Source organism: Oryzias latipes, chromosome 22 (genome assembly GCF_053564925.1).
Source record: "Oryzias latipes strain Hd-rR chromosome 22, Olatipes_Hd-rR_3.1".
NCBI classification, from domain to species: domain Eukaryota; kingdom Metazoa; phylum Chordata; class Actinopteri; order Beloniformes; family Adrianichthyidae; genus Oryzias; species Oryzias latipes.
In genome coordinates this window covers 5,658,848-5,677,192 of record NC_136258.1, presented here as the reverse complement: position 1 = coordinate 5,677,192, position 18,345 = coordinate 5,658,848, and the positions used below count along the sequence as shown (strand labels likewise).

The following is an 18,345-nucleotide window of genomic DNA, read 5'->3' as shown; positions in this document are numbered from 1 at the left end:
AACATGTTAAAAACAACAATTGTTAAATACAATTTTCATGTGAGAGGTCCCTAAAGCTTTTAGGCTGCACGGTGGAACAGTGGTCAGCGCTCTTGCCTCACAGCAAAAAGGGCCCTGGTTCTAGTCTTGGCTGGGGGATCTGAAAACAGAACATGAATGGGGTGGGACCGTTCTGTGTGGAGTTTGCATGTTCTCCCGGTGCATACGTGGGTTTTCTCTGGGGAATCCGGCTTCCTCTCATCGTCCAAAAACATGCTTCATAGGTCAATTGGCAACTCTAAATTATCCCTAGGTGTGAGAGTGCATGGGTGTGTGATATGTGGCAACAGACTGCGACCTGTCCAGGAGGTCCCCTGCCTTTGCCCACAAGTGGCCCGGATAGCCTCCAGCAGCCCCATAACCCCGAAAGGGACAAAACGGAAGAAGATGGATGAATGGATGTTTGTTTCTATTGCATCTTTCTAAGATAAGAGCTGAAGGCCTCTTGTGTTGGACAGATTTCACTGTTTCAATAAGGGGCTTCAGAAAAGTGTATACTTGTATAAACTCCTTTTATATTTGAGGTTAAACTTCATTTACTTGAATTATTTTTGTATTTTTTGTTATATTTCTTGGACTGGACAGAAAAGAGAAGAGAAAAGGAGAGAGTGGGATGTTAAAAATGGCGGATAAGGGTACAAAAGAAAGGAGAGAAAAAGGGGAGTTGTAAAGGTTGGAAAATGAAAAGTGAAGACAAAGAATAGCAGGGGAAGAATTACAAAAATAAGTAACAAGTTGTTTATCCTTATTACTGTCAAAGTAGATGTTAGCCAAAAGGGGCGGGGCCTCTCGACAGACACACTCAAGTATTACAAACCTGTTTGAGCGGGTCACAAGCCCCCTACAGACAGCCTGCAGACAAACAGATTCATGAATGTCTTTGTTTTCTTCGTCTGAGCTGGAACCTGGATCAGAACTGTACGGCTGGATAGATCTGATATTGCTCTCGCCCTTTTTGTTGCACCGCTAATGTTAGGTGTGAAGGGCTGTAAGTTAGTGGGAGAGAGAGAGTGTAAACAGATGGGTTATAGGAAGGCGGGCGGGTTGCTGTGCACCAAAAGCCCCTCCCACAATTCAGAGTTGAATTTCTAGTCCTGCTGCTCGCAGAAACTATGTTCTAGAAAACAACACAGGTTTTTGGATTTTGGATAGAAATGACATAATCAAAAGACCACTGGGAATGCTTTTACAATAGATCAAAAGATGATCCGAGTCAACCTTTAAGCAGACTGTTTTTTTGTTTTGTTTTTATACGTTTTATTTTGATCTTTTTAATTTCTTGATTTCATGTGTTTTATGTCCCAGGAAGTCAGCTCGTGCAGTAGATGGTTAGGCTCACTGCATGTTGTTATCTGTTTTTTTTGTTTGTTTTTCTGTGATTAAATGTAAGTTTTCTTCCTTCTCTTTGGTCTGCAGGTTTCAGGGAATTTCCTGGACCCGGGTTTGATGGAACTTCATCACATCAGTCCAGTCACAGCTGGTCCGCTTCCACTGGCCTCAGATGACTCCTGGGAATGGGACGAAACCGATATGACAATCAGGGAGGCCGATCTGCATGGAGCACTGGAGCCTGACCTCACACACGACCTGCCCACGTCATCTCACCTGCCTTCAGACTGCAGCCCGACCCCGGAGAGACGTCCCATCCAAAGCAAAAATCGTGACTCAGCCACACCAAACTGCCGAGCCCTCCCCCCTGACAACAATAACGTTTATCAGGTGTTCAGTCTTCATAACGTGGAATTGTACACGCAACCTCAGTTTCCCCTGCCGTCCTCCTTACTGCACCAAACCAAAGCAGGAAAACGGAAACATCAAGTCCTGCTGAAGAGCTTGAGTAAGGACTCCTCCTTTTCTTCCATTGAATCTCTTCCGGATATCCTGGGAGGTTTGATGTCCAGCAGCCACCAGCAGGAGGCTGCTGTCCTCGGCAGGAGAGGCGGCAGGAGCAGCGGCCAGTCTGAGAACAGCCGGCGATCCGACTGTGAAAGCGGGATTGTGAGTGACACGGGAGACACAGAGACACTGACGACTAATTCAGAGAGCCAAGGGAAGGAGGAAGACGAGGGTGAAGAAGAGGAAGTGAGAAAGGATGAATCTGTGGTTGCTGGTTTCTCCACAGACAGGCAGAGAAGTGAGACAGAAATGACAGAGAAAGGTTGGAGCGTGAATCGACAGAGAGGAAATGAGGAGAAGTGGAGGAGGAACAGGAAGAGGGGAGGAAATGCTGTTGAAATCCTGATCAATGGTCATGGGATCCTGACACCCCCTGACTCAGACTCTGACTTGGAGGGTTTGGATGTTACCTCCTCCGCTGGCCGATTAGAGGATCCAGGTTCCCTCATCCATCACCAAAGAAGTCCGGTTGTATCGCAGAGATCCTCTCTGGAGTCTCTCCTGGGTCTCAGCGGAGAGCTTTTTCCCTCCAAAGAAGCTCTGCATCGCAGCTTCTCCCTAGAAAGCTGCCTGATTTCCTGCTACAGGGAGGAGGCAGAGGAGGAAGGCAGCTTCACCTGCCTGGGAGATCCAGACCTTCAGGGAGGAGGACCAACGAGGGAACCGGGAGAGCAGAGGAGCTTTGAAAACATTTGTGGAGGGCCATCCTCTGGGGAGCTGAGTCAGAGAACTCTGGATCTCCTGAAACGTCTGGAGAACATCCAGAGTCCTCTGCGGGCCAAAATGACCCGCAGCGTTTCTGACATGACCCTTCGGACCAGCTCATCTGGGAACAGGAGGTTCTCTGCTTCGCCGCGGGTCAGACGATCTCCAGTCTCCACAGCTTCAGTGATCCAGGAAAGTTCAGCAGCAACCTCCCCGACAGAGCTGAGCAGCAACGAGGACTGCTCCTTGGGTTCTGAAGATTTCAACCGGGTCAGAACCCCTCAGCAGCTTTTTCTCCATCCAAACATGCTGGCAAACAGAAACTCCTACAGGAGCCCCAACAACAACAGAGATGAAGCCGACGCAGCGAGTTTGAGCATGGTGGTGAACATCTCCTGCACGTGCACAGATGAGGATGAGGAGGACAGCGACCTCCTGTCTTCCTCCACGCTGACCCTCACGGAGGAAGAACTAGGAGTCCGGGAGGAAGAGAACAGATCAGAGGAGAAACTGAGTGGTGCCTCCTCTGGTAATGACATCGATGATGACGATGAAGAGGACATGGAGGGCTGCTACATGCTGGGCTTTGAGTACATGAAGAAGGAGCTTCAAAGCTGGATTCGTTCTCCTCGTTCATCAGCGGCCTCCAGAACCGAGGCGGTCCTCTGGGACGAGCTGCAGTGTGGGGGCATGCTGTCCTCAGGCCTCACATCTTCATCACTCACCAAGGACAAGCCTTTGAACTCCACAGCTCCCAAACTGATGGAGAGCAGGAGTAAAGCCAGGCAGGTTCCAACCAAAGCGCCTCAGGAAGAGGAGGTGAAGGAGGAGAAGGGAAGGAGCATAGAGAGAAGCTTTGTCAGTCAGTTTGTGGACGACGTGGAGAACGGAAACGCGGAGCCCAGCAGCCTGAAGGGAAAAGACGAGGACGACCTCCTCCGAGAGGAGTCCAGTGTCTTCACCAAGAAGGGAGAGTGTCAGCAGGAGCTGTACCTTCACGCCAAAGCAGGAGAGCCTCTTCCCAGCGAAGGAAACCTGAGAGCGAGCGTGCAGCACATGTGCTTCTCACCATCCTGTGAAGTCCTCCCCTTTCAATCCAAGCCAGCCTCCTCCCTGGTGGGGCAGCTGAGAGGAGAACTGCCCTGCCAGAGTGTGTGCGCCTCCTCCCCTCCTTCCCTCTCCCCGGTGGAAGACTTCAGATCCCACAAGGCCCCCCACCCCAGTTCTGACGGAGGAAGGAAGGCCATCACCATCCAGGAGAAATTCAAGTTCTCCTCTATTGTTACTGAGGAGGCGAAGAAGGAGGTCAGAGCGAAAGGTTCTTCTTTGCCTCTCAAAAAACGGGCCACCTGCTGCAGACACCGGTCATCACCCCCCCATCCTGTCCAGGACAGCAAGAAGGAGAACGAACGAGACTTCGTCATGGAGATCATCGACATGACCTCTGTGGCGCTGAAGAGGAAGGAGAACCAGGCGGAAGAACCGGACCGCAGCCCGACCAGCAGCTCGGATCCAGACCAAAGTCCTGCATCGGCGGCGCAGATCCGAGATAAGGTGGAGTATCCAAACACGGCTGATGAGAGTCGTGTGGCGGCAAATGTAGTTCAAGAGGTTATAAAAGAAAGCAGGGATCTAAAGGATACAGATACGTATCATAAATGGATCTAGTTCTGAGAGTAGCAGCAGTGAAAACCACAGATGCAAACACAATCTGTTGGCAAAAACGTATAAAATCGACGGAAAAGTAAATAATCGCTTGCTGCAAAAATTGTTAAGCTGCATTCACTTAAACGCACTTCGCATATCCGGGCGTACAGTTTGATTATCGAGTGCGTTACTGCAGTCTGGCAGCGGCGTGTGTCAGGTGTCACGGTGTAATATGGTTGTTGGGACGCATTCAAATTCAAATCCCTGAACTCTGGCGAAGAAACACATCGTGTCAACCAATCAGGGTCTTAAGTTAGGCCCATGATTGGTGGATGACTTGATGGATGACTTCTCCCTCATACAAATGGATTATCAAGTTTATGAAGACATCTTTGGACAAATGTCGAGCTGCGAATTCTAAGCGCATCGTAAAAGAGGCAGCAGACCCCAATCTGTGCGGAAATCGCTTTTGGCATGAGAGCAGCACGAGTTTCTTTTCCTGTTTTGTCTCTAAAACAATACATCCAATAACAAGCCTGCATCTACCAAGTCGGGTCAATTCCCATTGGCTGAAGGTGAATAACAGCAATGGATTTGGGTTTGTGTGCACTAAACATATGAATTTTTTCACTGAACTTCAAACAAACTTTTTTAAAACCACGAAGAACAAAACTGCTTCAAAGACCCAAAATGCAGGTTTGAATCTTTGAAGCTGCTATGTATAGACATTTTGTTTTTGTTGATTAAAATTAACGGTAAGAAAAGAGTTTTTCTGTTAAATGGAATATTTAATTGTAGTTTAAAATACCAAATGAATCATAAATGTCTAGATTGTGTCTGTTTAGGTTAAGGAATCGGACTGTAATGTTTTTGTACTGATTCACGAACCATGAGTGGACATGAGCACAGAGTCATGTGATTGGAAAAAATACACAACTGTTCTCCGGTTCAAATCCTGGATTCAGGTCAGGAGGCGGGGCTTCCTGCTTTCAGGTGCAAATTAATTCAAGACAAGCAAAGTTGTTTCTCCTAATTTGCTTACTCAGTTGAAGTAATTCAATAAATCGCATCACAGATTATAACTTTAAAGATATGATGAGTAATTTTCTACAGTAGCTTAGCGAGTGCAGTAATCTAAAAGCTCATCAGTGTTCACTGATCATTTCACTTTGGAGAGGCAGAACCAATCAGGCGGGAAACTTTGCTCTGTTTGTAAAAACTTTGTAAAACATTATTTAAAAAACAAAAACCAGCAGAGTGGAAATAATGAGGAAAAACCCAAACTACATGAAGAAATCCAATTTAAGACAATTAAACGGAACTAATGGCAAATGTTTATGCAGAGACCTCTGGTTTGTGGTGAAATCCACATGAACGTCAGCAAGTGCATCAAAAATGCTTTGACCCCCCCCCCTACCCCAGGTGCTGGAGCTGTCCCACAGACCGCTGCACCTCCGGAAGGGCGACTTCTACTCCTACCTGTCCCTGTCGTCCCACGACAGCGACTGCGGGGAGGTCAGCCAGTGTATTGAGGACAGGAGCTCCACCCCGCAGCCCTACAGCGTCCCGGCGCCTGCCCCCTCCACCCCTGGCCTCCAGCTGTTCACGAGCACCACGCGGCACAGCTCCCAATCTCCACCTCCGTGTCTCCCCTTTGGGGCCGGACACAGCAGCCAACCGGACCCCCCCAGCCCTGGCTCCTGCCTGCCCCCCAGTCCAGATATCCAAGACGAGGAGACTCTGTTTCCGGCCTGCACGGAGGAGGTTTACCTCGGCCCACCTCTTTGCTACAGCATGGTTCTCTCTAAGAAGCCAAGCTTCCTGCTGAGGCCCGGCGTGGAACCGGTCAGAACCCGAGCCTGGAGTTCTGGACTGTCTGATCATCTGGTGTCTGTCTCAGAATGCTCTGACATCCCTCCCCCTGTTTTTTAGGTGCCTCGCCGCAGCTTCTTTCCCTCCTCAGCGAGTGAATCGGCCTGCCTCCAAGGGCCCGGCTCCAGACCCGTCAGCCCTCCTCCTCTTCCTCCCACATCCTCCAGGCTGGAGGAGGAGCAGCGAGGTGAGCTCCGGAACCCTTCCTGCGATGCAGCTCAAGCAGGAGCGCTCTGAGTGTCAGCATGTTGTGAAGAAGAGGAGTGGTAATGAGGGCCCTCTTTATCTTAATCCCCGAGTGCATATCGGCCTGATAGACTCCTCCGCGGCGCGGCGTTTGGCAGATACCAGATGCTTGAATCCAATATGGCCGCTGTAATGACCAAGATAAGTGTCTGCAGGTCCCCCCTCAAATCCCTCAAAAGAGACAGCCCCCGCCGGCACACGTGCTAATCCCAAAATTAACTGCGAATGACAGAAGGATGCGGGGTAGAAATGAAAGTGAAGTGGTGAACCGGGAGAGGACAGGGGGGGTTCAGCCTGCAGGAAGCAGAGACTGTGAAGGTGAGGCGGCTTAGTGCTTCGTGTGTTGCTTAACACACTGTGGTCTCACTGTGTCACCACAGTGAGACGCCCCACCCCGCAACCAGCACCTTCAGGTGGACTCTGTGGTGGTGGTGGGGCTGAAGATGGGATAATCTGTGAACAACATTTCTGAAAAACAAGTCGTTGCGTCTCAAACTTGAGTTGTGCTGACTATAAAAGTTAACCAAACTTTTTCAATGAAAATTCTTCAGGAGTTTTTAAAAGTCACTGAACAGAAACGATGCTTCTGCTTTGTCACTATTCAGAACTTAAACCTAAATCTGCTGTGTCGGCTGGAAGAGGCAGGAAATAAGTTTATTATCAGGAAGATTTATATTCATTTGAAACGTAAAACTAAAGGTTGTCTTCGTTGTTTTTTTTTTTTTTTGCAAAGTTGTGATCAGTCATGACTTTTACACAAGGTATTACTATGGCAGAGTAATAGAACATCTTTTGATCCATAGTCAAAGGTTCTCAGTGGTCTTTTAATTATAATTACGTCCTGTTTTTTAACCAAAATAAATGGAACTGTGTAATTTTTTTAGGATATAGTTTCAGCAGTGCAGCAGGAGTTTATTAGAACTTCACCTCTGAGTTGTGGGCGGGACTAATTCTGCCCCTGCATTAACATTTTGTTTACACGCTCTCCCGCTAGCTTTTATAAGTCAACCAGCATCAGAAAAATGCTACAAAAACATGTTAAAAACGGCAAAAGCTCTATTTTAATCTGAGTGGGTCTTTAAGATGAGGCAGTTCCTCTCTACAGCCCTCCACAGCTGGTCAACCCAAAAACCTGCATCACCCTAATGGGTCAGTCCCCATACGGGTGTATATGACTCAGGCTTAACTTTCATAAGTGACCATCATAGAGAAACCCACTGTTGCTTCAGATTTCATCTTAAACTTCTCCAAATGTCCAACTCGGTTTGTTAGAGTCTTAGCTTCAGAGCAGCAGAGCGTCCACACGAAAAGCTGAGCTCCCCAAAAACGTCACATTTGCTGCAGTCCCGTTAACCTCCAGCTGCCGGCTCTCACTGGTGATCAGCTTCAGCTTGAATGATTGGTAAACCCCAAAATTCAAGAGGAAGAAGGGAATTCTGGTCCTTAAAGACAAAACCCCCCAAAAATGTGCCAGAGTCAGAATTATTTCACATTCATGGTTTTTTGCTGCAATTTGCTGCATTAAGCAAAGTCAGAGATATTTTCCTCACTGCTGAACGTCTACGGTTTAATGCCAATGTGAAGCAAACAGTTAAGTCTGTTAAATCAAGTCTATGAACTATAAACCAATCATTTCCTTTGATCTCAGCTGCTGACAGATAAAAATCCGTCAGCCTTCGCCGCCTAATCTCCCTTAAGAGTTTGTGCTTCCAGTGCAGCAAGTTTGTTTTAGTTTCATCATTTTTTTTCCACATTTTTCTGGCCAAATCAGAACAGAGGAGCAAGAACAAATGAAGGCCATCACTGACACGGTGTGTGTTTGTAGGGGTGTGTGATGTGACCGCCCCATGGGCGCCTCCAGGGCTCAGCAAAACCTGCTGCCCTCATTCTCTAAACACAAACACGCATGTGCACGCACGCGCAACCCCGGGGGCAGGCCACGAGAGTGCAGGTAGAAGCTCTGACAGCCCAACAGCTGCAGGTTAGACAGACACCTCACACACGAACACACACGCACTCGTATCAGAGGACAAACACACACGCAGGCAACGAGCCAAAAGAGCAAAAACTGCACACAAATGCAGCCCGCGCAGCCGCACGACAAGGGACGCACACTCACTATCATACACACAGCATGTCAGAGATGTGTACAGCCGGCCCTGACCCGCTGGCATGGCACACACACACAAGCTCAGGCGCACACACTATACGCGCACACACAGGTGCAATTAAAGCAATCCTGAATGCAGCACATGATGCGCTCTGTGACCCAGACAGCAGAAGGTCTGCTGCAAAACCCAGCGGAGAGCGCGGTCTCTGCTCGTGTGTGTGTGTTCATCACTGATTCATGATCGGAAAGTTTCTCCAAAAAGCTGCTCAAACAAAAGAAGCACAATATGTCCGATGCTGTGGGTGATGCAATCTGACCACGTGTTGATGATCAAAACACGAAGAGATCCCTTCAGAGGATCACTGAAACTCATGACCGTGACGGTTTCTGCTTCTGAGTCACAGGAGCTTCTCCAGCATCAGCTCCTCCGCATCCTCAGGTCTTTCCCTTTTTGCCTGTGTTGGAAGCACCTGAGGATCAGTCATGTGGAGAAGCTGCTCGTGTGTGTGTGTGTGTGTGTTCATCCCATCTGCAGCCATACTCCCTCAACAACCCAGAAACATCTCCCCAGAAAAACGAGCCCATTCCCAGACTTTAGACCTTCTCCTTGAATATATGACACGCACTACATCATCCAGATCCCTGCAGAGAGACATTGAGATGTAACGGTTTCTTGTGAGACAGTGGCTTCATCTCACCTAAAGACAATAATCCACCTGTTTTTGACTGGAAACGGTCACCTCAGATTTGAAATCCATGATGAGCTTCATGATGATATCACAGGATAGAAAGACATCATCTGCAAAAAGCAGAGTCTTCATCCTGAACTAAACCAGGTAGACAATCTTCCAGTTGCTGATTATGAGCAGAGATTCTGTCATGTGCATGATCTCTGCCAGCTCGTTTTCCTGGTGTATTCAGAAAGTCAGATTTACAGACACTGAGCTGTCAGGTGGACTGGTCCAGAACCCCTGACAGTAGTACCATTATGTGGAATGGGACATAAGCTATGAAATGAGATCTCAGTCTATAAAAAATCCTGGTACTGAAGAACCCAGAAGATCTGGATCAGGGTTACCTGCATACCTAACCTTCTGACATAATGCCACTGCATACCTAACCTTACTTCCATGGCTGGAGGTTCAGCCATCTCCTGAGAAGACCCCTTTCCTAATCATCTGTCAGCTCAGCCCACTGCAGGAATGCAATACCAACCTCAACCAGTTAGGACATGGACACACATCAACCGACCTGATTTCAAGTCTTCCCACCCACCACCACCACCACCAGGCAGACATAAAAACAGTGTAGTGATCTATCTGATAACCTGATCTGAAGGCTCGCATACTTATCACGTCAACAGCCCTAACGGGCTCCTTGTGCAGTGAACAAGATTTAGGGGGGATGAAAAATCTGTACGGCACGCTTGCATCTCACCTTTGTGACTCTTCCTTACGTTTGTTTAGCCCATTTCCCCCCGCAGACGGCCCGTATCCACCCGTAGGGCAGTTGTGACTAAGGCTTTATGATATTTCCCTCAGATTGCATTGAGCCTGATCCTGTTCCTCTTCTTCCAGACTGTACCTTTGTGAGCTGCAGCCGCCTCCTGGAGCCACCTGTGAGCGGGCTCTCTCCATCGTAGTGGGGGGTCTGCTCTGGGATTTATCTGTGGTTGCCCCCCCACCTCCTGTTGGATGAGAAGATTTGCATTGTCTGGAAGACAGTCGGACTCGTGAGGACTCGTGAGGACCCGTCAGGACGTCACTGGGATCATTCTGTGATCAAGACATTGATGATCCCCATGTGTGGACTCCATGTGCTGAAGTCCAAGCTCACACAGTTAGTGAAGGTGGAAATAATGTACACACACTTAATCCGACTGTCAACTGCTACTATAAATTAGACCTGGATTATCCAGCATATTTAGTCAGTAATCTAACTACTCCAGGGTAATGATAGGACAGTGAACTCTGTTCCCTCTTTCACTTTGATTTTGTTTCAAGCCGTTCTCTCATTCTGGGCTCCAGCTTTCCAGCTTCTTGGTTTATGCTGATCTTTGGTGAATCCCTGCAGGAATGCGGTTACAGGAGCTGCAGTGAGAGTCAGAATGCAGCAGGTTCCACTGGAACATTTCCACGGTTACGACTGAGCGTCACGTTCTGCTGGAGACGAGGACGGAGCGGCTGCTTCCGTCCTTCACGCCGTTCGTCTTTCACACTATAGTGTCTGTATGTTACGCTCACATCTGAGGCTGCAGCTGGAATGTCAATAAATGCTTACATGAAAAAATATTCTAAATGTATTCAGTACTTATTTAAGAACTCAAACTCTCGCTGGCTGTTTTCTGTTGATCACGAAAATCAATAATCAGATCTGGATTAAGTCTGAGTGACAGTCTAACCCTGCCAGGATGAGGCCTTTCATTCAGTTTTTTTGTTTTGTTTTTCAGATTATGTAATCCATGTATAGTCTATTGGTTTTTGTGTTTGGATTACATGTTTGTTTTATTCTTTTATTTTATTTTTTCAAACCCACCTCACACCAGGTTAAGCTTTTTTGAGCTTGCTTCACTGTCTACTCACGACGGCCAGTCTGTACTGATCCGTGCCAGATCTGGTTTGTTCTTCATGACCCTGTGCCGCTGTTTTCCCGTTTTAGACACTCGTAAGTGTTTAGACGTTTGGAGGGCAAATCCTTTTCATTCATTAAAGTGCTAACCATTTGAAACTTGATCATGGAGGAGAAATTATTAATTTCGTTTCATGACACCAAATCTGTCATGTATCGGAATAGAGCTGTGAGAGAAGCCTGGAGCAAGATTTGCACCAAACCTCTTCCAATTGTAGGCACATGAGCTAGTATTACATAGCGACAGTCTAGTGTATGAACTACATGATAAAAGTGCGTTCTGGAAACTGCGTTTGGAACGTGCATCTCATGCCCGTTGTGAACGTAGCATGAGAAAGAGCCCAGGCCTGTGAATGTGTTTTACATTTTCCACGTTGCTGAAGTTTGCTTTACGTTATGTTTTTTATGTCGGGAGGTTTTATGTTACGGACTTTAGAGCTTTGGAGATTGGGCACTTTTGGGATCACAGCAGATCCAACTAGCGCCCGAGGCCAATGAACTCTGGAAACCGGGCCTGGCATCGTGTTCAAGCACAGATTGAGCGTCCACTGTGTAAAAACTAACCGGGCTCAAACAACATTAACCCTGTGCGTCACGAGTAACCGTCTGATTCCCTTATCAGTTTTTTCACCCTGTTCATGCCTATGTTTTGTCCTGAAATCTTTTTTTTTTTATCATGCTTTCATGTATAAAATAAATGATTTGGTCTGAGTATTCATACCTCCAGTGTTTGGATCCTCATTTAACCTTTAATCACACAGAATTCCTCGCTCCTTTGAGTTTAACCTGGCTGAGTGTGAAACTCTACATGAACTGAGTGGTATTTTATTGTGCCGTCAGCACAGAGCATTTCGGTTGAGTTTTCCTAAAGATATTTCAGATGCTTCAGATCTTTGGCGCTCTAGCTGCAGCAGCTCTGAACGCTGAAACGTTTGATGCTTCTTTTAGAGCGATCCTGCCTCTGGTCCAGTGTCCTCACATTGAGCTGAACTTTTTCAGGCAAACCGGTTGTGTGCATTTCTGATTATTGAGACTGAAATAACTCCATAAACCTCCACCTGCCCTCTTCTCTTAGGAGGCAAATATCCAAACCTTCTGTTCTGCCTCTGATTGATCTGAACATTGTTGAAGCTCAAAGTCAGATCCAGATTGTCGGAGAAGATCGAAGGAAAGTCTACTCCTGGACAAAAACAAACATCCGCCTTAAAAGTTTCAATGCTAGAAAAATCTAAATACATTTAAATACTTTTTTTTTGTGCTAAAATTGTTAAAACGCAATGCATTGTGGTCTATATTCGCCAATCTAGTGAGCAGTGATGCACACTGGTTTTTCGCTAAGACTTCTGGGAATTTTCTTGGGCAGTCAGTTTTAGAAGTCTTACAGCACTACAAGATGGCGAACGCACTAGTGCACTATGTAGTGAGTAGTGAAGGAATTCAGACATAGCCACAGTCCATGGTTCTCACTCTCCGATCCACTGTCTTTTCAGAGTTTCAGACACAATCAGAACCAGAGTTTTTTCTCTTTCCAGACAGTCAAAGGACAGAATACAGGCGGGACAGGCAGAAGTACGGACAGAGGACGGGCAGGGGCAATTCCAGGGCAGATCAGGGTCAAAACAGGATCAGGCAAGCAAAGCAGGACTTTAAACAACAGGCTGAAGATCTGTGGACAAACAACTCTGGGAGAGCGCTAGTGATGGACAGGTGTAGTTGATGAAGGGGCAGGCAGAGCAGACACGAGGAGGAGCTTAATCCTGACACATAACACCATAAACATCATGAAGAGCAAATACAGAAATAACTATCAACAAAAAATTTTTTTTTTCGTATTTTGTTCTTTTTTCTAATTTTTGCCACAAACCTGTGTCTGCTGTTTACAGAATGCAAGTGACTTCCTTGTTGTTCTGCACCTACATGTCCTTTTCTGATTATTCTGCATGATGTTTTCTGCATTAATCTCTGAAACACTGCCTCACAGTTTCAATCTACAGCACAGCAGCACATGTCTTGCTGAAACCATCTTTCATCTGTAGGCGATCCAGCTTTTGGTTGAGGAATCTGACACTGTCCGTGGAATCGGTCACACATCCACAGGCTTTAATGACCGATTCCACAAGATACTTCCTGTTTGAGACGTGCAGGTCTCCGCCTCACATCACGCTGTTTACAAAAATCAACTGTCATCCCGGCTTTAAAAGTGCTGATCTGGGTTTAGAGTTCATTGCCAAAAAGAGTCGAGTGTCTCAAAGTAAAGGCCATCTTCTTTCTTTTGAATGATCATACTAAAGGAGATGTCAAATACGGTTTCATTCCATACTGCTGTTGATATGACATTGAATAAAGGAAGAAGCAGAAAACTGGACTGACCTCCCTTTAAAATCAGTCAAAGACGACCTGAATCGATGCACCACTTTGTCCAGCTGAAGGTCTGATGGATGTTTTCTGTCTCTGATTAAATAAAGGTTTGGAACTAAGGATCACTTCTGTTTTTCAAAACCTCTTTGTCTCAAAAAGATTATTACTCCTTTGTTAGAGGATAATTTATCACTTAAAGTTCGGACTCAGCAAAAGGTCATCAGTGTTCTACTAAAAGAGCAAATGTGCACACACCCCACCTGCAACCACCCACTCACCCACTCTCACCCCCAATTGCCAGAAACCCCGGCAACTACAGAACAAACCAAAACCAAACAACATGTTACCTATGCAACACCAGACACTGGCTAAAGAACAGTTTACAGGACGGCTGATGTGCCGATCTGCTCCTACATGGAGGATGTGGGACCACTCCAGAGTCAGGTGTGTGGGAATAAGGAGGGGATGGAAAGCTCATCACTGAGCTTGTGTGCATTGCTCCTCTGTTGCTCCTCCTCCCTTCTTTGTTTGGTACATTTTTCCCTGGTTGCAAATGGGCAAAGTTAAGAAATGAAGGGGAAAAATTAAATTATTTTGTGCAAATGTGAATTTCTGTCAACGTTTGGTATCTTAGAAAAAGAGGAATGGGTTGTGTTAAGGGTTGTGTTTCCCTTGTAACTGATCTGTGATGTTGAAACTCTTTGTTAGCGACTGCATGATTCTGCATTTTTTCATGTAAAGCCACCTGCTGACAAATAAACAGTTAATCTGACAAACACGTTTTCTACTCAGTCTGGATAAAACCTGGATTTTTGTCTTTTATGAAAAAAATCATTAATGTGAAAGACCCAAATACAAGAGGAGATAGTGTCCCACCTTCTTAAAACAAGCAAGAAGAGGAGCATCCCGCTGACCCCAATGGAAAAGGCAGACAGGAACAGGGGTGTTCTGCTAGCCTCAACAAAACAGACAAGAAGAGGAGTATCCTGCTGATTCCCAACGGAATAGGCTGACAGAAGATGGGGCGCCCCACTGACCTGTTTGGAAACACACAGGTAAAGGAGGAGCTCATACAGAACAGGCAGACAGACATTCATGGGACCAACACCCCCAAACCTAACCCAATTTTGAAAGACCAGTGAGCATAAAGTCACAGTAACCCTTGTGCTATCCTAGGCACTTTATCATTGGGAGTTGGGTCATCTAGACCCACTAGACAGTGCGCTGACCCTTTTTTCTTCAGTGATTTGTGATCTTCACTGGTGTCCATGGATTACATGAAATCTTTCCACCTTTATCCACCTTTGTCATGGTAAGGATGATAAGTCAATGGAAGGGTGGGGTCATCTAAGATAGCAAAAGGGATAATTACTTCTTTTGATGATAAAAACATGCAACAGCATCTCTTTATTATCCCTTTTGCTATCCAATGAGTTCGAATCAAAACCAGGTTTCTAAATGTTTCTGAATAACGTAATGAAATTCTGTTAGTTTTCAAACAGTTCTCTCTCTTGGCCTCAGGACCAATAACTAAAATTTTTGGTTTTTATCTTGTTGAGCTGCAAAAAGTAAAAAAAGAATCGATGATTTAACATCTAAAATACAGTTAAAAGGAGCTTCAATGGGCCATCAATATCACCAGGAGACATAAATATGTACAGCGGGGTATCATCAGCATAGCTATGAAAGCTGATCTTGTGACTTCTTATGACATTCTCTACAGGAAGCATGTAGATGTTAAAAAGGATGGAACCTTGAGGCACACCATGTTTAATTTCATTGAACCCAGCAAAGGGATCCACAGAATGTTGCAGGAAGGGTTCCAGGAAGTTGGAAGGCGTCTATTATCAAACTACAAATAAAAATGTCCCCCTGCTTCCATGGTGTTGTAGTATCTTGTGTTTATACTTTGCTGCACCTGTCTGTCAATTGATTCTAAAAAATGCTAGGATCCATCACAAGAAAAAGTTTTTTCTGAGATGTGTGGATCCACATCCATGTGGAGGTCGCACTCATTCACTTTTGGACGCTGCCTTGTTTACCAAAACAGCAGAATCCAGTCATGCAGCTCTGACGTTGTGGTGCAACTCTCCTGTCAGCAAACAAAAAATACAAGCATGAAACTTCAGAAATAAAACTGAAGTATGTATGTAGCCCAATTCTTTGAGTCAGACAGAGTTATGGAAAAGGATAAGAACGTGACAGATACCAAATGGAAATACACTAAAGCTTTGAAGATCATTTTGATTTCGACAGAAGAGCAGATGAGAAAAAAATTGGATGATCTTGCTAACATGCTCAGCCTTAAACAGCAGCTGCAGTCAGGGGCTTGTTAGAACGGTCAGAGAGTCTGGAGGACTCCAGCTACACATTTCTCCAAAGAATCATTTAAATTCAAACGCCGTTGATAGCTTTCGAGCATGAATGCAGTAGAGTCTCAGTCAGACTCAAGTCCAGACTTTGACCAGAAAATTGAGCTCTTGAGTTGCTGCACAACTTAAGAGCGATTGTCACAAATACAACTCCCACCGCGTGATGGGGAAGCATCAGCAGAATCTTCAAGGTTTCATTCCACTTCCCGATCTTTTGAAAATCGTTGACGTGGCCATGAATGTTGAGAATGTTGACGGCGGCAGTCAGGTGCCTGACAGTAAGGGGGATGACATCATTACGAAATCGGGTAACAGCTGGGCGGCCACAGAGTGGGGGCAGCTGAATCGCCGGCAGGCAGCAGCTCTGATTGGACGATGGTGGTGATGGTAAATGTCCCCGTATGGTGGCCGTTTCTGCCACCAAGTCCCACCAGCTGCTAGCCAACCAGTAGCCCATGGTTATTTATAAAGTGGGCCGTTGTGCTCCACTGGTTATTTTGCAACCCAGATTCTACTTTTCTTCGCCCTTCTTGTGCACCTTGCTCTTCTTCTATGATAGCTGCTAAAGGCACAATGTTCTGTCTTCTTTGTATAGTCTCAGCATCAACCCCAATTTGTCAAGAAGTAGGTCTCGGAGTCACGATGGTGCTATCAACGGCATGATGCATTTTGTGCAGCATCAATTCCGTCTCCCCATTTAGACCCACGGTGGCCGGGATCGCCGGATTGTCATCCGGTAATCGCCGGGCCCCCAGCCTATGTCAACAGGCCTTGTCGAGTGTCCACGCTACGGTTTCTGACAATGGAATGGTGGTGGTGGGATGGCAGCACGGGGCAGAGGGCTAGTTGGCGGGTGGCAGTCTGAAATCGTCCAATCCGCTAATGTTTTGGGGGGGACTTGGAGACCCTACTATCAGTCACTTAACGCGCTGCTGCCTTCCTGCCACCCACCTTCAGCTGGACTCCACAACCTCCGAATGTCCCTGGGCGACCACTGAATGATATCAAAAAAATCGTCAGGTTGCAGTAAAATTTTAACATTTTCTCAAAACCTCCACGGCCACCGCACAGAGTCTAAAACTGTGACTTTCGCCTCCCGATCACAAATGCCGCCGCACAGCCACCAGCCGATTTAGCTGAAAAACGGATAATTAGGTCGTACATGACTCAGTCTTATGTGCCTGATCTTTGGAACAGAGAGCTTTTGATGGTGTTTGATTTAGACAATGCCTGGAAACTCATAGCAGTCCCGAGGCTGTTAATGCTTTGAACAAACAATAAACTAAAGCGAAAAGAAAGAGGTCCAGACACACGGGCCACAGAACAACACTTGGAAACACTTTAGGTGGAATATTCTCCAGAATTGGATGTACGTTTGTAGGTAACCGTGGTCTGTATTTGTCGGAACTTTGTCAAAGCAGAACTCCTGTGTTTGAAGTCCCAACAATGGCATTGACAATCTGACCATGTCGGTATCTGACCCGCCCAAGCCTGCCATGTCTGTGCCCATTGTTTCAGGCTCCGGGGACCATCACCCAACATTCAAATCACTGAGTTCTGACTCTCTCATGACTCTCCAATCATCGAAACGACATCATTAACATTTTTCAATCTTTCATCTCTTTGCCCTTAATCACCGATGTTTTTCTGCTCCGCCGCCTTCAGCTCCACCAGCTGATAACAGATTTAAACTAGTTAGGAGGAAGCTGAAGAGGGCGATTGGATATGCTGATAAACACACCATTATGACTGAGTGTTAAACAATGTTTACTTTATCACAGGGAGGTCAGAGTGTAGAGCAGGGATATGCTGCTGATGACACAGAGGAGGTGGTGAGGAGCGGCGCCGCCGATGCAGAGTCAACTGCTGAATGTTAACGCGTCTTCTTATGCACCAAATCATCTGCAGGGTCTGTCCTTGATAACATCCCATAATTCTGAGTGGAATCTGATGGAGATGCTTTGGGCAGGAGGAGTCATCTCACATCAGAACTAACTGAAGTTTAGAGTAGTTTGTGGGAGGAGTTTCTTTTTTTAATCTTGAACAATTAAAAAAACAAAAACAAATAAAAAACATCAGGGGGTATTCCAGAAAGCAGGTTATGCTAGTTAACCCTTGTTCTATCTTAGATGACCCCAGCCTTACATTGACGTGTTCTCCCTACCATGACAAAGGTGGATAAAGGTGGAAAGATTTCATGTAATCCATGGACACCAGTGAAGATCACAAATCATTGAAGAAAAAAGGTTCAGAGCACTGTCTAGTGGGTCTAGATGACCCAACTCCCAATGATAAAGTGCCTATGATAGCACAAGGGTTAGGTAAAGTAAGTTTGAGGCTAAGGAAGCGGATAACCTCAGCGTTCGGTTCCAGAAATGGAGGTATGTTTCAGGGTATGTCAAGTTGCCATAGCAACTCATGCTCTGAACATAACCTGGTCTGGAGCAGGTTTAGTTGAAGGTTAGTTTGTTT

The 18,345-nt window shown here is 46.2% G+C and overlaps 1 protein-coding gene across 19 annotated transcripts in view; it reads left to right on the top strand.

Annotated features, from left to right (window-relative positions):
• akap6 (A kinase (PRKA) anchor protein 6) overlaps positions 1 to 11,863 on the top strand; it is a 234,406-nt gene extending 222,543 nt beyond the window's left edge. For 18 of the 19 annotated variants that reach the window (XM_078940959.1, XM_078940958.1, XM_078940957.1 and 15 more), the window contains 4 exons: positions 1,456 to 4,194; positions 5,710 to 6,132; positions 6,220 to 6,346; positions 10,093 to 11,863. In XM_078940959.1, the coding sequence (XP_078797085.1) occupies positions 1,456 to 4,194; positions 5,710 to 6,132; positions 6,220 to 6,346; positions 10,093 to 10,157 (3,354 nt within the window). In that variant the 3' untranslated portion in view covers positions 10,158 to 11,863. The remainder of the gene's footprint in view (positions 1 to 1,455; positions 4,195 to 5,709; positions 6,133 to 6,219; positions 6,347 to 10,092) is intronic. The other variant, XM_078940961.1, reaches the window with a different exon arrangement.
• Positions 11,864 to 18,345: the final 6,482 nt, after the last annotated feature.